This window comes from Heterodontus francisci, chromosome 1 (assembly GCF_036365525.1).
Source record: "Heterodontus francisci isolate sHetFra1 chromosome 1, sHetFra1.hap1, whole genome shotgun sequence".
NCBI lineage: Eukaryota > Metazoa > Chordata > Chondrichthyes > Heterodontiformes > Heterodontidae > Heterodontus > Heterodontus francisci.
The window spans coordinates 4,002,450-4,029,022 of record NC_090371.1 but is presented as its reverse complement, the minus strand read 5'-3'; the positions used below and the strand labels follow the sequence as shown (position 1 = coordinate 4,029,022).

Genomic DNA, 26,573 nt, shown 5'->3' with positions numbered 1-26,573 from the left:
AAGGTTCCCCATGGTAGGCTGATGGAGAAAGTGAAGTCGCATGGGGTCCAGGGTGTACTAGCTAGATGGATAAAGAACTGGCTGGGCAACAGGAGACAGAGAGTAGCAGTGGAAGGGAGTTTCTCAAAATGGAGACGTGTGACCAGTGGTGTTCCACAGGGATCCGTGCTGGGACCACTGTTGTTTGTGATATACATAAATGATTTGGAGGAAAGTATAGGTGGTCTGATTAGCAAGTTTGCAGACGACACTAAGATTGGTGGAGTAGCAGATAGTGAAGGGGACTGTCAGAGAATACAGCAGAATATAGATAGATTGGAGAGTTGGGCAGAGAAATGGCAGATGGAGTTCAATCAGGGTAAATGCGAGGTGATGCATTTTGGAAGATCCAATTCAAGAGTGAACTATACAGTAAATGGAAAAGTCCTGGGGAAAATTGATGTCCAGAGAGATTTGGGTGTTCAGGTCCATTGTTCCCTGAAGGTGGTAACGCAGGTAAATAGAGTGGTCAAGAAGGCATACGGCATGCTTTCCTTCATCGGACGGGGTATTGAGTACAAGAGTTGGCAGGTCATGTTACAGTTGTATAGGACTTTGGTTCGGCCACATTTGGAATACTGCGTGCAGTTCTGGTCGCCACATTACCAAAAGGATGTGGATGCTTTGGAGAGGGTGCAGAGGAGGTTCACCAGGATGTTGCCTGGTATGGAGGGCGCTAGCTATGAAGAGAGGTTGAGTAGATTAGGATTATTTTCATTAGAAAGACGGAGGTTGAGGGGGGACCTGATTGAGGTGTACAAAATCATGAGAGGTATAGACAGGGTGGATAGCAAGAAGCTTTTTCCCAGAGTGGGGGATTCAATTACTAGGGGTCACGAGTTCAAAGTGAAAGGGGAAAAGTTTAGGGGGGATATGCGTGGAAAGTTCTTTACGCAGAGGGTGGTGGGTGCCTGGAACGCGTTGCCAGCGGAGGTGGTAGATGCGGGCATGATGGCGTCTTTTAAGATGTATCTAGACAGATACATGAATGGGCAGGAAGAAAAGAGATACAGAACCTTAGAAAATAGGCGACATGTTTAGGTCGAGGATCTGGATCGGCGTAGGCTTGGAGGGCCGAAGGGCCTGTTCCTGTGCTGTAATTTTCTTTGTTCTTTGAGCCTGCTCTGCCATTCATTATGATCATGGCTGATCATCTAACTCAGTAGCCTGTTCCCGCTTTCGTCCCATATCCTTTGATCCCTTTAGACCCAAGAGCTATATCTAACTCCTTCTTGAAAACATACAATGTTTTGGCCTCAACTGGCCTCCCATCTGGTTCACGAATGTCCTCTAGGGAAGGAAATCTGCCATCCTTACCTGGTCTGGCCGACATGTGACTCCAGATCCACAGCAATGTGGTTGACTCTTTAAAAAAAAATGCCCTCTGTAATGGCCATTCAGTTCAAGTGCAATGGGGGACGGGCAATAAATGCTGGCCTAGCCAGTGACGCCCACTTCCCATGAATGAGTTTTAAAAAACTGCTTTCTGTGGTAGTGAATTCCACAGGCTCACCACTCTCTGGGTGAAGAAATTTCTCCTCATCTCAGTCCTGAAAGGTTTACCCTGTATCCTTAGACTATGACCCCTGGTTCTGGATTCCCCACCATCGGGAACATCCTTCCTGCATCTACCCTGTCAAGTCCTGTTCGAATTTTATAGTTTTCTATGAGATCCCCCCTCACTCTTTTGAACTCCAGCGAATATAATCCTAACTGACTCAATCTCTCCTCATATGTCAGTCTTGCCATCCCAGGAATCAGTCTGGTAAACCTTCGCTGTACTCCCTCTATAGCAAGAACATCCTTCCTCAGATAAGGAGACCAAAACTGCACACACTGTTCCAGGTGTGGCCTCACCAAGGTCCTGTATAATTGCAGCAAGGCATCCCTGCTCCTGTACTCGAATTGTCTCGCTATGAAGGCCAACAGACCATTTGCCTTTTTTCCCGCCTGTTGCACCTGCATGCTCACCTTCAGCGACTGGTGTACGAGAACACCCAGGTCTCGCTGCATATTCCCCTCTCTCAGTTTATAGCCATTCAGATAATAATCTGCCTTCCTGTTTTTGCTACCAAAGTGGATAACCTCACATTTATCCACATTATTTTGCATCTGCCATGCATTTGCCCACTCACTCAACTTGTCCAAATCACCCTGAAGCCTCTCTGCATCCTCCTCACAACTCACCCTCCCACCCAGTTTTGTCCCAGTCTGTGTGAAAATTAAATTCTCCCACAATTATTACATTGCCTTTGTTACAAGCTCCAATAATTTCCTGTTTAATGTTCTGTCCAACGGTATAACTACTGTTAGGGGGGCCTTTAAACTACTCCCACCGGTGTTTTCTGATTCTTGCTATTCCTAATCTCCACCCATATGATTCTATTTCCCGATTTTCTGAGCCAGGATTCTTTCTCACTAATGTCCTTATGTCATCCTTTATTATCGGGTGACTCCTCCTCTCTTTCCATTCGGTCTTTTTGAATTATTGTGAACCCAGGAATATTTATTTCCCAACCTTGGACACCTTCTAACAGTCCTCGATAATGGTGATTAGATCTAAACACCTTATCTCTATTTGTGCCATTAGTTGTTCAAGAGCTCAATTGTTCAAGATGGCTCCTGGGCTGGAAGCTCCCTAGGAAGCTCCCTTGCTGTTCAACTCTATCCATGGCCATCTGCTCCCATCCCTAACGTTTTCTCCCCCAATCTGCCCTCTTAAACTGTTTAAATTCCCCTGGCTCTTTAAATCAGTTCATTTTAGCCCTATCTAAAAGTTAACAGTTAGTTTAGTGTATGTTACCTGGGCCCACTGCCCTCCCCCAGCCACACCTGCTCTTTGTTTTCTCAATGAAATTGATCCGGATGAAACTGACGAGCACAGCTGCCGATACTTTAATCTCCGATCCTGCTGTCTTCACAGTCCAGAGTGTCTGCAGCCACAGCATGCGGTAAGTCCATTGAGGTGAAGAAGGAGCTGCGGGACCCGAGAGAAGTCCTGTGAAAAGGTGCCCCGAACACCCAAAACATCCACGAACGGCCCCCCCGGCCGCAACTTCAAAGCGCCCGCGGGAGATGGCTCGGAGAGCATCTGCAGCGCACTGTCGGCAATGCTGCATGCCTTTATTTAAACCACTGCAAAAAAAAAACCCTCAGCAAATGTAATCACCTCTAAGTCTGCCAAATGATGCTTCACCTCCCGAAGGACGTGGATGAGCTTTCCGGACGTCGATGGTGGGCACTGAGGAAATGGCTTATTACCTGCACCAGATTCCACCCCCCCTCCCCCCCCTTTACCCCCCTTCCACCACCCCCCACCCCCGTCCCCTTCCCTGCTCCACCCTCTCAGCTCAACCCCTCACAACCCCGTCCCAGCCCGCCCCCCCCTCGCTCCATCTTCACCCCGCACCCCCTTCCCCTGCACCCCCCCCCACCCCCTCCCTCTACCCCTCCCCCTTGCATCCCCTCCTCCCACCGGCACCATCCTACACCTGTGTAGGGGCCCCAACAACCCCACTGCCTTGTGGGCGTCTCGGGAGAGACCAAGGCTAAGGGAGTAAACCCTAACAGAAAATCCGGAGCGGAACCCCGTAGGCGGTCATGTGTCACCTTTGGCATGTTTCCGGCAGTTCCTGCAGCCATACTGGTGCCAAACGTCGTGTCCTGCACTCCTTTGGACCCCACCAGAAAGGCCGAGAGGGGGGTTTTGACGACTGGGCAACTCTCAACCTCCATAAATTTGCCCAGGCATGCGCCATGGAGAGGTCACTCCATAGTTGCCTCACAGCGACTGAAACAACACGGAAGGCAGCAGTTACGGGTTATAAGTCCAGATAAATTGGCGTAGAAACTGGGCGCCACGGGTTGCCTTTGTCGGTGGGAGAGGTCATTGCACCTCACTGGACAGCTACCGCCCGCCTCAAACCGGGCAGCCCCCGGTCAATAAGGTTCTGTCCCGCCACAGTCTGCCTGCTTCAATGGGTGCTTGGAGCTCAGGGTCATTGCCCGAAAGGTGGACTGATACACCGCACCAAACAACATGAAAAAAGGAAAGAAGGTACCAGCCCTTCGCTTTGCAAGCTGGAACGTCAGAACTATGTGTCCTGGCCTGTCGGAAGACCTTACACAAATCAACGATTCTCGGAAGACCGCCATCATTAACAACGAGCTCAGTAGACTCAATGTAGACATTGCAGCACTTCAGGAGACTCGCCTCCCCGCGAGTGGCTCTCTAGCAGAGCAAGACTACACCTTCTTCTGGCAGGGCAGGGATCCTGAAGAACCAAGACAGCATGGAGTGGGCTTCGCCATCAGAAACTCCTTGCTCAGCATGATAGAGCCTCCCTCAAATGGCTCGGAACGCATACTGTCCATCCGACTGCTCACCACCTCTGGTCCAGTACACCTACTCAGCATCTATGCTCCAACACTCTGCTCCGCACCTGAAGCTAAAGACCAGTTCTATGAACAACTCCATAACATCATTAGCAGCATCCCCAACACCGAACACCTATTCCTGCTGGGGGACTTTAATGCCAGGGTTGGGACCGACCATGACTCATGGCCCTCCTGCCTTGGGCGCTATGGCGTTGGAAGGATGAATGAGAACGGGCAGAGACTGCTTGAGTTGTGTACCTATCATAACCTCTGCATCACCAACTCGTTCTTTCACACTAAACCCTGTCACCAGGTTTCATGGAGGCACCCAAGATCACGTCGTTGGCACCAGCTAGACCTCATTGTCACAAGGCGAGCCGCCTTAAACAGTGTTCAAATCACACGCAGCGTCCACAGTGCGGACTGCGACACCGACCACTCCCTGGTGTGCAGCAAGGTTAGACTCAGACCAAAGAAGTTGCATCATTCCAAGCAGAAGGGCCACCCGCGCATCAACACGAGCAGAATTTCTCACCCACAGCTGTTACAAAAATTTCTAAATTCACTTGTAACAGCCCTTCAAAACACTCCCACAGGGGATGCTGAGACCAAGTGGGCCCACATCAGAGACGCCATCTATGAGTCAGCTTTGACCACCTACGGCAAAAGTGCGAAGAGAAATGCAGACTGGTTTCAATCTCATAATGAAGAGCTGGAACCTGTCATAGCCGCTAAGCGCATTGCACTTTTGAACTACAAGAAAGCCCCCAGCGATTTAACATCCGCAGCATTTAAAGCAGCCAGAAGTACTGCACAAAGAACAGCTAGGCGCTGCGCAAACGACTACTGGCAACACCTATGCAGTCATATTCAGCTGGCCTCAGACACCGGAAACATCAGAGGAATGTATGATGGCATGAAGAGAGCTCTTGGGCCAACCATCAAGAAGATCACCCCCCTCAAATCTAAATCGGGGGACATAATCACTGACCAACGCAAACAGATGGACCGCTGGGTTGAGCACTACCTAGAACTGTACTCCAGGGAGAATGCTGTCACTGAGACTGCCCTCAATGCAGCCCAGCCTCTACCAGTCATGGATGAGCTGGACATACAGCCAACCAAATCGGAACTCAGTGATGCCATTGATTCCCTAGCCAGCGGAAAAGCCCCTGGGAAGGACAGCATTACCCCTGAAATAATCAAGAGTGCCAAGCCTGCTATACTCTCAGCACTACATGAACTGCTATGCCTGTGCTGGGACGAGGGAGCAGTACCCCAGGACATGCGCGATGCCAACATCATCACCCTCTATAAAAACAAAGGTGACCGCGGTGACTGCAACAACTACCGTGGAATCTCCCTGCTCAGCATAGTGGGGAAAGTCTTTGCTCGAGTCGCTCTGAACAGGCTCCAGAAGCTGGCCGAGCGCGTCTACCCTGAGGCACAGTGTGGCTTTCGTGCAGAGAGATCGACTATTGACATGCTGTTCTCCCTTCGTCAGACACAGGTGAAATGCCGCGAACAACAGATGCCCCTCTACATTGCTTTCATTGATCTCACCAAAGCCTTTGACCTCGTCAGCAGACGTGGTCTCTTCAGACCACTAGAAAAGATCGGATGTCCACCAAAGCTACTAAGTATCATCACCTCATTCCATGACAATATGAAAGGCACAATTCAACATGGTGGCTCCTCATCAGAGCCCTTTCCTATCCTGAGTGGTGTGAAACAGGGCTGTGTTCTCGCACCCACACTTTTTGGGATTTTCTTCTCCCTGCTGCTTTCACATGCGTTCAAATCCTCTGAAGAAGGAATTTTCCTCCACACAAGATCAGGGGGCAGGTTGTTCAACCTCGCCCGTCTAAGAGCGAAGTCCAAAGTACGGAAAGTCCTCATCAGAGAACTCCTCTTTGCTGACGATGCTGCTTTAACATCTCACACTGAAGAATGCCTGCAGAGTCTCATCGACAGGTTTGCGTCTGCCTGCAATGAATTTGGCCTAACCATCAGCCTCAAGAAAACGAACATCATGGGGCAGGATGTCAGAAATGCTCCATCCATCAATATTGGCGACCACGCTCTGGAAGTGGTTCAAGAGTTCACCTACCTAGGCTCAACTATCACCAGTAACCTGTCTCTAGATGCAGAAATCAACAAGCGCATGGGTAAGGCTTCCACTGCTATGTCCAGACTGGCCAAGAGAGTGTGGGAAAATGGCGCACTGACACGGAACACAAAAGTCCGAGTGTATCAGGCCTGTGTCCTCAGTACCTTGCTCTACGGCAGCGAGGCCTGGACAACGTATGCCAGCCAAGAGCGACGTCTCAATTCATTCCATCTTCGCTGCCTTCGGAGAATACTTGGCATCAGGTGGCAGGACTATATCTCCAACACAGAAGTCCTTGAAGCGGCCAACACCCCCAGCTTATACACACTACTGAGTCAGCGGCGCTTGAGATGGCTTGGCCATGTGAGCCGCATGGAAGATGGCAGGATCCCCAAAGACACATTGTACAGCGAGCTCGCCACTGGTATCAGACCCACCGGCCGTCCATGTCTCCGTTATAAAGACGTCTGCAAACGTGACATGAAATCGTGTGACATTGATCACAAGTCGTGGGAGTCAGTTGCCAGCATTCGTCAGAGCTGGCGGGCAGCCATAAAGACAGGGCTAAATTGTGGCGAGTCGAAGAGACTTAGTAGTTGGCAGGAAAAAAGACAGAGGCGCAAGGGGAGAGCCAACTGTGCAACAGCCCCAACAAACAAATTTCTCTGCAGCACCTGTGGAAGAGCCTGTCACTCCAGAATTGGCCTTTATAGCCACTCCAGGCGCTGCTTCACAAACCACTGACCACCTCCAGGCGCGTATCCATTGTCTCTCGAGAGAAGGAGGCCCAAAAGAAAAGAAGAAGTACATCTATACAAACATACCAACATACGAATTAGGAGCAGGAGTCGACTCCTCGGCCCCTCGAACCTGCTGCATCATTCAATAAGATCATGGCTGATCTGATTGTAGCCTACCCCCAATAACCTTTCACCCCCTTGCTTATCAAGAATCTATCTACCTCTGCCTTAAAAATATTCAAAGACTCTGCTTCCACCGCCTTTTGAGGAAGAGAATTCCAAAGACTCACAACCCTCTGAGGGAAAATATTTCTCCTCATCTCTGTCTTAAATGGGCGACCCCTTATTTTTAAACAGTGACCCCTGGTTCTAGATTCTCCCACAAGGGGAAACATCCTTTCCACATCCACCCTGTCAACACCCCTCAGGATCTTATATGTTTCAATTGAGTGACCTCTTACTCTTCTAATCTCCAGCGGATACAAGCCTTGCCTGTCCAATATTTCCTCATAAGACAACCCACCCATTCCAGGTATTAATCTACAAAGAACAGTACAGCACAGGAACAGGCCATTCGGCCCTCCAAGCCTGATCTCGATGCCTGCCTGAACTAAAACCTTCTGCACTTCCGGGGCCCATATCCCTCTATTCCCATCCTATTCATATATTTGTCAAGATGTCTCTTAAACGTCTCTCTGGTACCTGCTTCTACCACCTCCCCCGGCAGCAAGTTCCAGGCACTCACCACCCTCTGTGTAAAAAACTTGCCTCGCACATCCCCTCTAAACTTTGCCCCTCTCACCTTAAACCTATGTCCCCTAGTAACTGACTCTTCCACCCTGGGAAAAAGCTTCTGACTATCCACTCTGTCCATGCCACTCATAACTTTGTAAACCTCTATCATGTCGCCCCTCCACCTCTGTCGTTCCAGTGAAAACAATCCGAGTTTATCCAACCTCTCCTCATAGCTAATGCCCTCCAGACCAGGCAACATCCTGGTAAACCTCTTCTGTACCCTCTCCAAAGCCTCCACGTCCTTCTGGTAGTGTGGCGACCCGAATTGCACGCAATATTCTAAGTGTGGCTTGACTAAAGTTCTGTACAGCTGCAGCATGACTTGCCTATTTTTATACTCTATGCCCCGACAGATGAAGGCAAGCATGCCGTATGCCTTCTTGACTACTTTATCCACCTCCGTTGCCACTTTCAGTGACCTGTGGATCTGTACGCCCAGAACTCTCTGCCTGTCAATACTCCTAAGGGTACTGCCATTTACTGTATACTTCCCACCTGCATTAGACCTTCCAAAATACATTACCTCACATTTGTCCGGATTAAACTCCATCTGCCATTTCTCCGCCCAAGTCTCCAACCGATCTATATCCTGCTGTATCCTCTGACAATCCTCATCATTATCCGCAACTCCACCAACCTTTGTGTCGTCCGCAAACTTACTAATCAGACCAGCTACATTTTCTTCCAAATCATTTATATATACTACAAACAGCAAAGGTCCCAGCACTGATCCCTGCGGAACACCACTAGTCACATCCCTCCATTCAGAAAAACACCCATCCACTGATACCCTCTGACTTCTATGACTGAGCCAGTTCTGTATCCATCTTGCCAGCTCACCTCTGATCCTGTGTGACTTCACCTTTTGTACCAGTCTGCCATGCAGACTTTACTAAAGTCCATATAGATAACATCCACTGCCCTTCCTTCATCAATCATCTTTGTCACTTCCTCAAAAAACGCAATCAAATTAGTAAGACACGACCTCCCCTTCACAAAACCATGCTGCCTCTCGCTAATAAGTTCGTTTGTTTCCAAATGGGAGTAAATCCTGTCCCGAATAATCCTTTCTAATAGTTTCCCTACCACTGACGTAAGGCTGACCGGCCAAAAATTTCCTGGATTATCCTTGCCACCATTCTTAAACAAAGGAACAACATTGGCTATTCTCCAGTCCTCTGGGATCTCACCTGTAGCCAATGAGGATGCAAAGATTTCTGACAAGGCCCCAGCAATTTCCTCCCTTGCCTCCCTCAGTATTCTGGGGTAGATCCCATCAGGCCCTGGGGACTTATCTACCTTAATGCTTTGCAAGACACCCAACACCACCTCCTTTTTGATAATGAGATAACTGAGCCTATCTGCACTCCCTTCCCTCGGCTCATCATCCACCAAGTCCTTCTCTTTGGTGAATACTGATGCAAAGTACTCATTTAGCACCTCGCCCATTTCCTTTGGCTCCACACATAGATTCCCATCTCTGTCCTTGAGTGGGCCAACCCTTTCCCTAGTTACCCTCTTGCTCTCTTTATACGTATAAAAAGCCTTGGGATTTTCCTTAATCCTCTTTGCCAATGACTTTTCATGACCCCTGTTAGCCCTTCTGACCCCTTGCTTAAGTTCCTTCCTACTGTCTTTATATTCCTCAAGGGATTCGTCTGTTCCCAGCCTTCCAGCCCTTATGAATGCTTCCTTTTTCTTTTTGACTCGGCTCACAATATCCCGCGTTATCCAAGGTTCCTGAAACTTGCCAAAGTTATCCTTCTTCCTCACAGGAACATGCTGGTCCTGGATTCTAATCAACTGACGTTTGAAAGACCATCATACCATTTCCCTTCATAATTGCTTGCTGTACCTGTATGTTAGCTTTCAGTGACACACAACAGAAGAACACAAGATAAAAGCAAAATACTGCGGATGCTGGAAATCTGAAACAAAAACAAGAAATGCTGGATTCACTCAGCAGGTCTGGCAGCATCTGTGGAAAGAGAAGCAGAGTTAACGTTTCGGGTCAGTGACCCTTCTTCGGAACTGACAAATATTAGAAAAGTCACAGATTATAAACAAGTGAGGTGGGGGTTGGGCAAGAGATAACAAAGGAGAAGGTGCAGATTGGACCAGGCCACATAGCTGACCAAAAGGTCACGGAGCAAAGGCAAACAATATGTTAATGGTGTGTTGAAAGACAAAGCATTAGTACAGATTAGGTGTGAATATACTGAATAATGAACAGCAGCAAGTGCAAACCTGAAGAAAAACAACCTGAAAAAATCAGTGGGTAAGCAAACTGAACAAACTAAGATGAAATGAAATAAATGCAAAAAAAGATTGTAAAAAATGTAAAAAGGAATGCAAAAAAAAAGGAAGAAAAAATAACTAAAAATGACTAAAAATGAAAGTAAAGTGGGGGGCTGTCATGCTCTGAAATTATTGAACTCAATGTTCAGTCCGGCAGGCTGTAGTGTGCCTAATCGGTAGATGAGATGCTGTTCCTCGAGCTTGCGTTGATGTTCACTGGAACACTGCAGCAATCCCAGGACAGAGATGTGAGCATGAGAGCAGGGGGGAGTGTTGAAATGGCAAGCAACCGGAAGCTCAGGGTCCTGCTTGCGGACTGAGCGGAGATGTTCCGCAAAGCGGTCACCCAGTCTGCGCTTGGTCTCCCCAATGTAGAGGGTGAAAGTAAAGTGGGGGGCTGTCATGCTCTGAAATTATTGAACTCAATGTTCAGTCCGGCAGGCTGTAGTGGCAGGCTGAAGAACACAAGAAGTAGGAGTAGGCCATTCAGCCCCTCGAGCTTGCCCTGCCATTCAATAAGATCATGGCTGATCTGTCCCAGGCCTTAACAACTCTTTCGGGCCTGCTCTGCATATCCCTCGACTCGCCGAGATTTCAAAAATCTATCTACCTCCTCCTTAAATACATTTAGTGATCTAGCCTCCACAACTCTCTGAGGTAGAGAATTCCAGAGATTCACCACCCTCTGAGAGAAGAAATTCCTTTGCATCTCAGTTTTAAATGTGTGACCCCTTATTCTCTAATTATGTCCCCTAGTTCAAGAATCCCCCCCGTCAGTGGAAACATCTTCTCAACATCTACCCTGTCAAGCCCCCTTAGAATCTTATATGTTTCTATAAGATTACCTCTCATTCTTATAAACTCCAATGAATAAAGGCCTGACCTGTTTGGTCGTTCTTGATAAGAAAATCCCTTCATCTCAGGACTCAGCCTAGTGAACCTTTTCTGAACTGCCTCCAATGCCAGTATATCATTCCTTAAATACGGGGACCAAAACTGTACACAGCACTCCAGGTGTGACCTCACCAACACCCTGTACAGTTGTAACAAGACTTCCCTGTTTTTAAACTCTAACCCCCTCGCAATAAAGGCCAAAATTCCATTTGCCTTATTAATTAATTGCTGCACCGACATGCTAACCTTTTGTGTTTCTTGCACAAGAACACCCAGATCACTCTGTACTGCAGTATTTTGTAGTTTTTCTCCATCTAAATAATAATCTGCCTTTTTATTCTTCGTACCAAAGTGGATTGCCTCACACTTTCCCACATTGAACTACATCTGCCAAGTTTTTGCCCATTCACTTAACTTATCTATATCCCTTTGCAGATTCTTTGTGTCCTCATCACAATATACCCTCCCACCTATTTTTGTATCGTCTGCAAATTTGGATACTCTACACTCTGTCCCTTCCTCCAAGTCATTAATATAGATAGTAAATAGTTGAGGCCCACTAGTTACGACTTTCTAACCTGTAAAAGACCCATTGATCCCAACTCTCTGCTTTCTGTGTGTTAGACAATCCTCAATCCATGCCAACACATTACCCCCAATACCCTGAGCTCTTATTTTGTGCAGTAACCTTTTATGTGGCACCTGATCAAATGTCTTCTAAAAATCCCCTTTATCCACTCTGCTTGTTATATCCTCAAAGAACTCTAATAAATTTGTCAAACATGATTTCCCTTTCATAAAACCATGTTGAGTCTGTTTGATTGCTTTATGTTTTTCAAAACATGCTATTTCTGCCTTAATAATAGACGCTAGCATTTTCCCAATGACTGATGTTAAGCTGACTTGTCTGTAGTTTCATAGAACAGTACAGCACAGTACAGGCCCTTCGGCCCACAATGTTGTGCCGAACATTTACCCTACTCTAAGATCAAACTAACTACCTACCCTTCATTCTACTATCATCCATGTACCGATCCAAGAGTCGCTTAAATGCCCCTAATGTATCTGCTTCTACTACCGCCGCTGGCAGTGCATTCCACGCACCCACCACTCTCTGTGTAAAGAACCTACCTCTGACATCTCCCCGAAACCTTCCTCCAATCACCTTAAAATTATGCCCCCTGGTGATAGCCCTTTCCACCCTGGGAAAAATTCTCTGACTATCCACTCTATCTATGCCTCTCATCATCTTGTACCCCTCTATCAAGTCACCTCACATCCTTCTCCGCTCCAACGAGAAAAGCACTAGCTCCCTCAATCTTTCTTCGCAGGACATGCCCTCCAGTCCAGGCAGCATCCTGGTAAATCTCCTCTGCACCCTCTCTAAAGCTTCCACATCCTTCCTATAATGAGGCGACCAGAACTGAACACAATATTCCAAGTGTGGTCGAACCAGGGCTTTATAGAGCTGCAGCATAACCTCGTGGCTCTTAAACTCAATTCCCCTGTTAATGAAAGCCAACACACCATACGCCTTCTTAACAACCCTATCAACTTGGGTGGCAACTTTGAGCGATCTATGGACATGGACCCCAAGATCCCTCTGTTCCTCCACACTACCAAGAATCCTGTCTTTAAGCCTGTATTCCGCATTCAAATTCGACCTTCCAAAATGAATCACTTCACACTTTTCCAGGTTGAACTCCATCTGCCACTTCTCAGCCCAGCTCTGCATCCTGTCAATGTCCCGTTGCAACCGACAACAGCCTTCCAGACTATCCACAACTCCAGCAACCTTCGTGTCATCGGCAAACTTGCTAACCCAGCCTTCCACTTCCTCATCCAAGTCATTTATAAAAATCACAAAGAGCAGAGGTCTCAGAACAGATCCTTGTGGAACACCACTGGTCACCGAGCTCCAGGCTGAATACTTTCCATCTACTACCACCCTCTGTCTTCTATGGGCCAGCCAATTCTGTATTCAGACAGCCAACTTTCCCTGAATCCCATGCCTCCTTACTTTCTGAATGAGCCTACCATGGGGAACCTTATCAGACGCCTTGCTAAAATCCATATACACCACATCCACTGCTCTTCCTTCATCAATGTGTTTTGTTACAGCTTCAAAGAATTCAATAAGGCTTGTGAGGCATGACCTGCCCCTCACAAAGCCATGCTGACTGTCTCTAATCAAACCATGCTTTTCCAAATAATCAGAAATCCTGTCTCTCAGAATCCTCTCCAATAATTTGCCCACTACCGACGTAAGACTGACTGGTCTATAATTCCCAGGGTTATCCCGATTCCCTTTCTTGAACAAGAGAACAACATTTGCCATCCTTCAATCATCCGGTACTACTCCAGTGGACAGTGAAGGCGCAAAGATCATCGCCAAAGGCGCAGCAATCTCTTCCCTCGCTTCCCGTAATATCCTTGGGTATATCCTGTCTGGCCCCGGGGACTTATCTGTCCTCATATCATTCAATATTTCCAGCACATTCTCCCTCTTAACATCAACCTGTTCGAACATATCAGCCTGTTCCACGCTGTCCTCACAAACGACCAGGTCCCTCTCACTAGTGAATACTGAAGCAAAGTATTCATTTAGGACCTCCCCTACCTCCTCCGACTCCAGGCACAAGTTCTCTCCACTATCCCTGATCGGCCCTACCCTCACTCTGGCCATCCTCTTGTTCCTCACATAAGTGTAGAACGCCTTGGGATTTTCCTTAATCCTACCCGCCAAGACTTTTTCATGTCACCTTCTAGCTCTCCTAAGTGCATTCTTCAGTTCCTTCCTGGCTACCTTGTAATCCTCTGGAGCCCTGTCTGATCCTTGCTTCCTCAACCTTAAGTAAGCTTCCTTCTTCCTCTTGACTAGCTGTTCCACATCACTTGTCATCCAAGGTTCCTTCACCCTACCATCCCTTCCTTGCCTCATCGGGACAAACCTATCCAGCAGTCGCAGCAAGTGCTTCCTAAACAACCTCTACATTTCTGTCGTGCATTTCCCTGAGAACATCTGTTCCCAATTTATGCTCCCCAGTTCCTGCCTAATAGCATTGTAATTCCCCCTCCCCCAATTAAATATTTTCCCATCCCGTCTGCTCCTGTCCCTCTCCATGACTATAGTAAAGGTCAGGGAGTTGTGATCACTATCACCGAAATGCTCTCCCACCGAGAGATCTGCCACCTGGCCTGGTTCGTTGCTAAGCACCAAGTCCAACATAGCCTCCCCTCTAGTCGGCCTATCTACATATTGAGTCAGGAAACCTTCCTGGACACACCTGACAAAAACTGCTCCATCCAAACTATTTGCACTGAGGAGGTTCCAATCAATATTAGGGAAGTTGAAGTCACCCATGACAACAACCCTGTTACTTCTGCACCTTTCCAAAATCTGCCTCCCAATCTGTTCCTCCATGTCTCTGTTGCTATTGGGGGGTCAATAGAAAACTCCCAACAAAGTGACTGCTCCTTTCCTGTTTCTGACTTCCACCCATAATGACTCAGTAGACAAACCCTCCTCGACGACCTCCCTTTCTGCAGCTGTGATACTATCCCTGATTAGCAATGCCACTCCCCCACCTCTTTTACCTCCCTCCCTATTCCTTTTGTAACATCTAAACCCCGGAACATCCAACATCCATTCCTGCCCCTGTGATATCCACGTCTCCGTAATGGCCACAACATCGTAGCTCCAAGTACTGATCCATGCTCTAAGTTCATCACCCTTATTCCTGACACTTCTTGCGTTAAAATAGACACACTTCAACCCATCATACTGGCTGCAACTTTGCCCTGTCAACTGTCTAACCTTCCTCACAGACTCTCTGCACTCTGTATCTTCCTGTTCAACAGCTACCCCATCCACTGATCCGTGGCTCCGGTTCCCATCCCCCTGCCAAACTAGTTTAAACCCTCCCGAAGAGCTCTAGCAAACCTCCCGCCCAGGATATTGGTACCCCTCCAGTTCAGATGCAACCCGTCCTTCTTGTACAGGTCCCACCTTCCCCAGAAGGTATCCCAATGATCCACATATCTGAAGCCCTCCCTCCTACACCAGTTCTGTAGCCACGTGTTCAGCTGCACTCGCTCTCTGTTTCTAGCCTCACTAGCACGTGGCACCGGTAACAATCCTGAGATTACTACTCTGCTCGTCCTGCCTTTCAGCTTCCAACCTAACTCCCTATATTCGCTTTTCAGGTCCTCATCCCTTTTTCTAGCTATGTCATTGGTACCGATATGTACCACGACCTCTGGCTGCTCCCCCTCCCCCTTAAGAATCCTGTAGACTCGATCCGAGACATCCCTGACCCTGGCACCCGGGAGGCAACATACCATCCGGGAGTCTCGTTTGCGACCACAGAATCTCCTGTCTGTTCCTCTAACCATTGAATCTCCGATCACTATCGCTGTCCTATTCTCCCCCTTCCCTTCTGAGCCACTGAGCCAGGCTCAGTGCCAGAGACCTGGCCACTGTGGCTTTCCTCTGGTAGGTCGTCCCCCCCAACCGTATCCAAAACGGTATACGTATTATTGAGGGGAACGGCCACAGGGGATCCCTGCACTGTGCGCCTATTCCCTTTCCCTCCCACTGCTTTCTGTCTCCCTCCTTTCTTGAATAGGGGTGTCACATTAGCGGTTTTCCAGTCTGCTGGTACCCTTCCGGAATCCAGTGAGTTTTGGTATATTATGACCAATGCCTCCACTATCTCTGCAGCCACTTCTTTTAAAACCCTTGGCTGCAGGCCATCCGGTCCTGTCGACTTGTCTGTCTTTAGTCCCATCAGTTTGACAAGCACCTTTTCCCACGTGATAGAGATTGTTACAAGTTCCTCCCTCCCATTTACACCTTGTTCATCTATTATTGTTGGGATGTTTATAGTGTCCTCCACCGTGAAAACCGATGCAAAATATTGGTTTAAATTATCTGCCATTTCCCTGTTCCCTGTTATTAATTCCCCAGTCTCATCCTCTCAGGGCCCCACACTTACTTTAACTTCTCTCTTCCTTCTACTATACCCATAGAAGCTCTTACTGTTTGTTTTTATATTTCTTGCTAATTTACTCTCATATTCAATTTTTTCTCTCTTTATTAGTTTTTTAGTCATCTGCTGCTAGTTTCTAAAAAATTCCCAATCCTCTGGCCTACCCCTCGTTTTCACCGCTTTGTACACCTTTGTTTTTGTTTTGATATTCTCCTTAACTTCCTTTGTTATCCACGGGTGGTTCATCGTTCTCTTCGAGTCCTTCCTTCTGACCGGAATAAATGTTTGCTGAGTGTTATGAAATATCTGTTTAAAAGTCTGCCACTGCTCATCTACTGACTTCCCCTGTAGTCTATCTTCCCAGCCCGCTTTAGACAACTCTGTCTTCATACCTCTGTAATTGCCCTTGTTTAAGTTGAAGACACTGGTTTGAGACCCGAGTTGCTCACCCTCAAACTGAACTTGAAATTCTTCCATGTTATGATCACTTCCCCCTAAAGGATCTTTAACTAAGAGATCTCTTATTAATCCTCCCTCATTACACAATACCAAATCTAAAATAGCCTGTTCCCGGGTAGGTTCTGTAATGTATTGTTCGAAGGAACAATCCCTGAGGCACTCTACAAATTCGTCTTCCATGTTACCCTTGCCAATTTGAACAAATTTATTTGAACACATGAACAAGGACACCCAGGTCCCTTAAAACATCAACAGTTCCCAATCTCTCACCATTTAAGAAATACTCTGCATTTCTGTTTTTCTGACCAAAGTGCATAACTTCACATTTTTCCACGTTATATTCCATCTGCCATGTTCTTGCCCACTCACGTAGGAACATAGGAGCAGGAGTAGGCCATTCAGCCCATTGAGCCTGCTCCACCATTCAGTACGATCATGGCTGATCATTCACTTCAATGCCTTTTCCCCACACTATCCTCATATCCCCTTTATTTCATTGGTATTTAGAAATCTGTCAATCTCTGCTTTAAACATACTCAATGACTGAGCTTCCACAGCCCTCTGGGGTAGAGAATTCCAAAGATTCACAAACCTCTGAGTAAAGAATTTTCTCCTCATCTCTGTCCTAAGTGGCTTCTCCCTTATTTTGAAATTGTGTCCCCTGGTTCTAGACTCCCCAACCAGGGGAAACATCTTACCTGCATCTACCCTGTCTATCCCTTTAAGTATTTTGTAGGTTTCAATGAGATCACCTCTCAACAAGGTTATCAATTAACCCTTTCTCATTACATGATACTAGTTCTAAAGTTGCCTGTTCTCTAGTCGGTTCCTCAACATACTGCTCTGGAAAATCATCCCCAACAGACTCCAGAAATAGTCCTCCTCAGCATTAGTGCTCATTAGGTTTACCCAGTCTATACGCAGATTGAAGTCACCCATGATTATTATATTACCCATGCTGCATGCTTCTTTAATCTCCTGATTACTATCATGCCCCACACTACCGCTACTGTTTGGTGGCCTATAAACAACTCCTACCAATGTTTGCTGCCTCTTGCTGTTTCTTAGCTCCAGCCAAACAGATTCCACATTTTATTCTTCTGATCTGAGATCCTCTCTTATTAATGTACTGATCCCATCTCTTATTATCAGTGCAACACCACCTCCTCTTCCTTTTTGCCTAAATCCCCTGGTCCAGGGGATTTATCAACCTTCAATCCTGTTAATTTTCGAGTATTACCTCTTTATGAATACTAATTCATTCAGTTCCTCATTTTTACAAGTCCCTTGGTTCCCGAGTATTTCTGAGAGATTTTCTGTATCTTCCTCTGTGAAGACAGACACAAAGTAATTGTTTAGGTGATCCACTATTTCCCTATTCTCCATTATAAATTCTCCTGTCTTCAATTGTAATGGGCCCACATTTGTCCTTGTTAATCTCAGAATTGTTACAGTGCAGAAGGAGGCCATTCGGCCCATCATGTCCCACCGGCTCTCCAAATGAGCAACTCCCTCTGTTCCATTCCCCTGCCTTCTCCCCATAACCCTACACATTCTTCCTTTTCATATAACTGCCTAATTCCCTTTTGAATGCTTCAATTGAACCTGCCTCCACCACGTTCTCAGGCAGCGCATTCCAGACCTTAACTACTCACTGTGTGAAAAAGTTTTTCCTCATGTCACTTTTGCTTCTCTTACCAAATACTTTAAACCTGTGGCCTCTCATTCTCGATCCTTTCACAAGTGGGAACAGTTTCTCTCTATCTTCTCTGTCCAGACCCCTCATGATTTTGAATACCTCTATCAAATCACTTCTCAGCCTTCTCTTCTCCAAGGAAAACTGTCCTAACTTCTCCAATCTATCTTCATAACTGAAATTCCTCATTTCTGGCAACATTTTTAGCCACTTCCTTTGATCTAACATAAAAGCAAATACTGCAGATGCTGGAAATCTGAAATAAAAACAATAAAGTGCTGGAAATACTCAGCGGGTCTGGCAGCATCTGTGGAGAGAGAAACAGAGTTAACGTTTCAGGTTAGTGACCCTTCTTCAGAACTGGCAAGCGTATCTGATCCGTTGGTTATGGGATCGCTTAGCTCTGTCTATCAAATGCTGTTTACGCAGTTTGGCACGCAGATAGTCCTGGTTTGTAGCTTTACCAGGTTGACACCTCATTTTGAGGTATGCCTGGTGCTGCTCCTGGCATGCCCTCCTGCACTCTTCATTGAACCAGGGTTTGTCTCCTGGCTTGATGGTAATGGTAGAGTGGGGGATATGCCGGGCCATGAGGTTATAGATTGTAGTTGAGTACAATTCTGCTGCTGCTGATGTCCCACAGCGCCTCATGGATGCCCAGTTTTGAGCTGCCAGATCTGTTCTGAATCTATCCCATTTAGCACGGTGATGGTGCCACACAACACGATGGACGGTATCCTCAATGTGAAGACAGGGCTTCATCTCCACAAGGACTGTGCGGTGGTCACTTCTACCAATACTGTCATGGACAGAAGCATCTGCGACAGGCAAATTGGTGAGGACGAGGTGGACGAGGTCAATTATGTTTTTCTCTCGTGTTGGTTCCCTCACCACCTGCCGCAGACCCAGTCTAGCAGCTATGTCCTTTAGGGCTCGGTCAGTAGTGGTGCTACCGAGTCACTCTTGGTGACGGGCATTGATGTCTCCCACCCAGAGTACATTCTGTGCCCCTTGCTACCCTCAGTGCTTCTTCCAATTGCTGTTCAACATGGAGGAGTACTAATTCATCAGCTGAGGCGGGTGCAGTCGGTGGTAATCAGCAGGAGGTTTCCTTGCCCATGTTTGACCTGCTGCCATGAGACTTCATGGGAGTCAATTTTGAGCACTCCCAGGACAACTCCCTCCCGACTGTATACCACTGTGCCGCCACCTCTGGTAGGTTTGTTCTGACAGCTGGACAGGACATACCCAAGGATAGTGAGTGAGGAGTCTGGGACATTATCTGTAAGGTATGATTTGGTGAGTATGCTTGACTAGTCTGTGGAACAGCTCTCCCAATTGTTGTGAGGATGACTTTGTAGGGTCAGCAGTGCAGACTGTCCCTTTGTCATTTCCGATGCCGGGTGGTCTGTCCAGTTTTATTTTTATCAGACTTTTCTGTAGCCGTTTGATACAACTGAGTGGCTTGCTCGGCCATTTCAGAGGGAAGTTAAGAGTGAACCACATCGCTTTGTATCTGGAGTCACATGTAGGCCAGACTGGGTAAGGACGACAGATTCCCTTCCCTAAAGGACATTCGTGAACCAGATGGATTTTTATAACAATCCGGTAATTTCATGATTGTTATTGTTGAGCATAGCATTTTATTCCAGATTTATTATTTGAATTTCAATTTCCCAGCTGCCATGTTGGGATGCAAATTGTCCTGGAATTCCCACACGGAATAAGATGTGTAATCCACAGGACTGACATTGTTGTTGTCGATGTCCCCTTCCCATTTTCCCTGAGGTTGATGTTTTATTTCTTGTCTCCCAGGTAATGAGGGATATTCGCAGGCAGTGTCCCAACATCACACGGACTTACAGCATCGGCAAGAGTTATCAGGGCCTCAAAATATACGTCATGGAAATATCGGATAACCCGGGTGTTCACGAGCTGGGTGAGTGTGTGCAACCCGCGGTACCCAGTGAGCGTGTAACCTGAGCTGGCTGAGTGTGCAACCCAGGTGATACCCAGTGAGTGTGTAACCCGAGGGTTACACAGTGATTGTCAATTGTGGGGGTACCCAGTGAGTGTGTAACCCGGGTGTACCTCGTGAATGTGTAACCTGGGAATACACAGTGAGTAGGTCACCAGAGGGTACCCGGTGATTGTTTAACCAGAGATATACCTGCCCCCAGCTCCTGTACACTGGGCACTGGATATTGAACACAAGAACACAAGAATTAGGAGCAGGAGTAGACCATATGGTCATCAAGCCAGCTCCGCCATTCAAAACGATCATAGCTGATCTTGGTCTTCAACTCCACTTTCACACCTGCTTCCCATATCCCTTGATTCCCCGAGACACCAGAAATCTGTCTATCCCAGCCTGAAATATATTCAACAATGGAGCATCCACAACCATCTAGGATAGAGAATTCCAAAGATTCACAACCCTCTGAGTGAAGTGAATGATTGGCCCGTAATCCTGTGACTGTGCCCCTGTGTTTTAAATTCCCCAACCAGCAGAAATAATCTCTCCATGTCTACCCTATCCAGCCCCTTCAGAATCTTGTATGTTTCAATGAGATCACCTCTCATTCTTCTAAACTCCAAAGAATACAGGCCCAATTTACTTAGTCTCTCATCATAAGACAACCCCTCATCCCAGGGACCAATCTAGTGAACCTTCGCTGCACTGCCTCCAATGCAAGTATATCCTTTCTTAATTGTGGAGACCAAAACTGCACACAATATTCCAGATGTGGTCTTACCAAAACCCTGTACAATTATAGCAATACTCCCTTATTCCTGTACTCAGATCCTCTTGCAATAAAGGCCATCATGCCATTTGCCTTCCAAATTGCTTGCTGTACCTGCATGTTATCTTTCTGTGTTCCTTGTGTCATGGATTTGTAATTATTTTTCTCCTTGGATTAAAAACTGTGTGTGTGCCTTTAAGACTCTGTTAAAAACAGTGCACCTTTAAGGGGGAGAAGGTTCTGGAGATACAATGTGCCACAGATGCATTTTTGTTACCCTGGGCAACAGCAGGAGAGAGAGAGGTCACATGGTAATGTTTCCACTAGGCTATGTGTGGAACTGGCAGAAACCAGTTAAAATCAATTAGTTTTGAGAGACTTTCCAGCGAAGCAAACTGAAGAGAAGAAAGCTGTCTATTTTCTCACAGCAAAAATTTTACAAGGGGCTACAAGCCAAGTTAATTCCTTAAGTAAAGAAGAAAAGCCTTCTTTTTCAAGAAACCATTTATATTGCTGTGCTCATCATTCAAAGAACTGTTTAATGCTTGCTGCAGCCAAAGAGTTGAATGTCTATCTACTGAAGGTCTATTTTCATCAAATCCACGTGAAAACTTTGAGTGACCGTTGAATATTTTCAGATTAGAAGAGCTCATCCATCAGGAACGTAACCTACAAAAACTTACTTATTTTCTTTATTGGTACAATTTAAGCTTGTTATGGAGAAAGAAATAGACAAGTTGCAAAAAACGGTTTTGGATTGGGGGAGAGGGAATTTTAGTAAAATAAGGCAGGATCTGGCCAAGGTAGACTGGAAAGAGTTACTTGTTGGGAAATCTACAGAAGAGCAGTGGGGGACATTCAAAAAGGAAATGGGGAGGGTACAGACCCAACATGTTCCCTCTTGGGTAATAGGTAGGAGCAACAAGCCCAGAGAACCATGGATGACCAGAAATATTCAGGGTACGATGAGAAGGAAAAGAGAGGCTTTTAGCAAATACAAGGAGAGCAAATCAATGGAAGCATTAGTGGAGTACAGAAAATGTAGGATGGAGCTTAAGAAAGCAATTAGGAGAGCAAAGAGGGGATATGGGAAAGCTCTGGCTGGTAAAAGTAGGGAAAATCCCAAGATATTCTATAAGTATATCAATGGGAAGAGGATAACCAGGGAAAGAGTAGGACCCATTAAGGACCAAGGGGGAAATTTGTGGGTGGAGCCAGAGGATATTGGTAGGGTGTAGAATGAATACTTCACATCTGTCTTCACCCAAGAGAATGAGGATGTAGATATGGAACTTGGAGAGAGAGACTGTGAGGTTCTTGAGCAAATTGTCACAGGGAGTGACAAGGTATTGGAGGTTTTGGAAGGCTTAAAAGTGGACAGATCTCCAGGTCCGGACGATTTGTGTCCCAGGATGCTGTGGAAGGCGAGGGTGGAGATTGTAGGGGCTCTGACCCTAATTTTTAATTCCTCTCTGGCCACGGGGGAGGTGCCAGAGGACTGGAGACCAGCTAATGTGGTCCCACTATTTCAGAAAGGTTGCAGAGATAAGCCAGGGAACTACAGACCAGTGAGTCTCACGTCAGTGGTAGGGAAACTATTGGAGAAAATTCTGAAGGAGAGAATCTATCTCCACTTGGAGAGGCAAAATTTGATTAGGAATAGTCAGCATGGCTTTGTCAGAGGGAGGTCATGCCTCACAAATTTGATTGAAATTTTTGAGCATGTAACCAGGTGTGTAGATGAGGGTAGTGCAGTTGATGTGGTTTACATGGATTTCAGCAAAGCCTTTGACAAGGTCCCACATGGGAGACTTATCAAGAAAGCAAATGTACATGGGATACAGGGTAACTCGATAAGGTGGATTCAAAATTGGCTTAGCTGTAGGAGACAGAGTGATGACAGACGGCTGTTTTAGTGACTGGAAGCCAGTGTCCAGTGGCGTACCACAGGGATCTGTGCTGGGTCCCCTATTGTTTGTCATTTATATAAACGACATAGATGACTATGTGGGGGGTAGGATCAGTAAGTTCGCGGATGACACAAAGATTGGCCGAGTGGTTAACAGTGAGGTGGAGTGTCTTAGGTGACAGGAAGATATAGACGGGACGGTCAAATGGGCAGAAAAGTGGCAGATAGAATTTAATGCTGAAAAGTGTGAGGTGATACACTTTGGAAGGAGTAATGTGACACGGAAGTATTCAATGAATGGCCTGACACTGGGATGTTCCGAGGAACAAAGGGACCTTGGCGTGTTTGTCCATAGATCTCTGAAGGCAGAAGGGCAGGTTAATAGGGTGGTGAAAAAGGCATATGGGACACTTGCCTTTATCAATCGAGGCAGAGATGACAAAAGCAGGGAGGTCATGTTGGAGTTGTATAGAACTTTGGTAAGGCCACAGCTGGAGTACTGTGTGCAATTCTGGTCGCCACATAATAGGAAGGATGTGATTGCATTGGAGGGGGTGCAGAGGCGATTCACCAGGATGTTGCCTGGGATGGAACATTTAAGCTGTGAGGAGAGGTTGGATAGGCTTGGGTTGTTTTCGCTGAAGCAGAGAAGACTGAGGGGTGACCTGATAGAGGTGTACAAGATTATGAGGGGCATGGACAGGGTGGATAGGGAGCAGCTGTTCCCCTTAGTTGAAGGGTCAGTTACGAGGGGTCACAAGTTTAAGGTGAGGGGCAGGAGGTTTAAGGGGGATTTGAGGAAGAACTTTTTTACCCAGAGGGTGGTGACGGTCTGGAATGCCCTGCCTGGGAGGGTGGTAGAGGCGGGTTGCCTCACATCCTTTAAAAAGTACCTGGATGAGCACTTGGCACGTCATAACATTCAAGGCTATGGGCCAAGTGCTGGCAAATGGGATTAGGTAGACAGGTCAGGTGTTTTAATGCATCGGTGCAGACTCAATGGGCCGAAGGGCCTCTTCTGCACTGTATTATTCTGTGATTCTGTGATTAAGAGACAGCTAATTTTTAAAAAACTCAATTTTTCAAACCAGTTAAGTGTTAGTTTTTGGGTGTGTGTGTGTGTGAATGCAGGAGTTAGGTTAAGACAAGTTATAAGGTCTTTAGACATAGATTTATCTTAATAGTGTTTAAGATTTAGGTTTTTTTTAAATAGTTAATTTGTTGTTGTCTGAAGATATCTGTTTCATTCTGGGGTTACTAGAATGTTTAATTTAGCTGTTTTCTGATTGAATGTGAAAGTTTAATAATATGTTGTGACCTGTGGACTAATGGGATTGAATTGACTCTGCATTTCTCCCACCACGGTCATAACACTTGTAACAAACACACCCAGGTCTCTTTGAACATTGACACCAGTCTTGAGGATTGGGAGCAGTTTAGAATTCAGTAAAGGAAGACAAAGAGATTGATTAAGCTGGGGAAAATAGAGTATGAGAGTAAACTTGCGGGGAACATAAAAACTGACTGTAAAAGCTTCTATAAATATGCCCTGGAAATAGTGGATGCATTGGTGGGCATCTTCCAGAATTCTATAGACTCTGGAGCAGTTCCTACAGATTGGAGGGTGGCAAATGTAACCCCACTATTTAAAAAAGGGAGAGAAAAAAACAGGGAACTACAGACCAGTTAGCCTTACATCAGTATTGGGGAAAATGCTAGAGTCTATTATAAAGGATGTGATAACAGAACACCTGGAAAGCATAAACGGGATTGGACAAAGTCAGCATGGGTTTACGAAAAGGAAGGCATGCTTAACAAATCTACTGGAGTGTTTTGAGGATGTAACTAGTAGAGTAGATAAGGGAAAACCAGTGGATGTGGTGTATTTGGATTTTCAGAAGGCTTTTGATCAGGTCCCACATAAGAGGTTAGCGTGCAAAATTAAAGCACATGGGATTGGGGGTAATAGAACAAGAAAAGAACAAAGAACAGTACAGCACAGGAACAGGTCATTCAGCCCTCCAAGCCTGCGCCGATCTTGATGCCTGCCTAAACTTGCCTGCCTAAACTAAAACCTTCTGCACTTCCGGGGTCTGTATCCCTCTATTCCCATCCTATTCATGTATTTGTCAACATACTGGCATGGATTGAGAATTGGTTGACAGGAAACAGAGAGTTGGAATAAACGGGTCTTTTTCTGAGTGGCAGGCAGTGACCAGTGGGGTACCGCAGGAATCAGTGCTTGGGCCCCAGCTATTCACAATATATATTAATGACTTGGGTGAGGGTACTAAGTGCAACATTTCCAAGTTTGCAGACAACACAAAGCAGGGGGAGGGGGGGAATGTGAGCTGTGAGGAGGATGTAAAGAGGATGTGTGATTTGGACAAGTTGGGTGAGTGGGCAAATGCATGGCAGATGCAGTATAATGTGGATAAATGTGAGGTTATCCACTTTGGTTGTAAAAACAAAAAAGCAGATTATTATCTGAATGGTGATAGATTGGGAAAGGGGGAGGTGCAACGAGACCTGGGTGTCCTTGTACACCAGTCGCTGAAAGCAAGCATTCAGGTGCAGCAATTAGGAAGGCGAATGGTATGTTGGCCTTCATTGCAAGAGGATTTGAGTACAGGAGCAAGGGTGTCTTACTGCAGTTATACAGGGCCTTGGTGAGACCACATCTGGAGTATTGTGTGCAGTTTTGGTCTCCTTATCTGAGGTAGGATGTTCTTGCTATGGAGGGAGTGCAAAGAAGATTTACGAGGCTGATTCTTGGGATGGCTGGATTGACGTATAAGGAGAGATTGGGTCAACTAGGCCTGTATTCACTAGAGTTTAGAAGAATGAGAGGGGATCTCATAGAAACCTATAAAATTCCAACAGGACTAGACAGGCGAGATGCAGTGAGGATGTTCCTGATGGCTGGGGAGTCCAGAACCAGGGGTCACGGTCTCAGGATACAGGGTATACCATTTAGAACCAAGATGAGAAATGTCTTCACTCAGAGGGTGGTGAACCTGTGGAATTCTCTACAGCAGAAGGCAGTGGAGGCCAAGTCATTAAATATATTCAAGAAAGAGATAGATATATTAAGACCAAAGGGATCAAGGGATATGGGGAGAAAGCAGGAACAGGACACTAAATTAGATGATCAGCCATGATCATAATGAATGGTGGAGCAGACCTGAAGGGCCAAATGGCCTACTCCTGCTCCTATTTTCTGTGTTTCTATAACTTCATAAATGCCAATATTATACTCCATCTGCCATCTTGTTGCCCACTCACTTACCCTGTCTATATCTCTTTCCAGCCTCTCTGTGTCCTCCCCACAGTTTACCTTTCCACCTACCTTTGTATCATCAGTAAACTGAGATACATTACTCTCTGTGTCTTCATTGAAGTCATTAATATAGATTGTAAATAGCTGAGGTCCCAGCACTGATTCTTGTGGCCAAGTTGAAAATGCCCTGTTTGTGCCCACTCTTTGCTTCCTGTCCATTAACCAATTCTCTATCTGTGGT

The 26,573-nt window shown here is 46.4% G+C and overlaps 1 protein-coding gene across 2 annotated transcripts in view; it reads left to right on the top strand.

The window, feature by feature from the left end:
- The window catches only part of LOC137366071 (probable carboxypeptidase X1), a 152,009-nt gene that overhangs the window by 16,162 nt on the left and 109,274 nt on the right, over positions 1-26,573 (top strand). For both annotated transcript variants that reach the window (XM_068028198.1, XM_068028165.1), the window contains one exon: positions 20,215-20,338. In XM_068028198.1, coding sequence (XP_067884299.1) covers positions 20,215-20,338 — 124 coding nt within the window. The remainder of the gene's footprint in view (positions 1-20,214; positions 20,339-26,573) is intronic.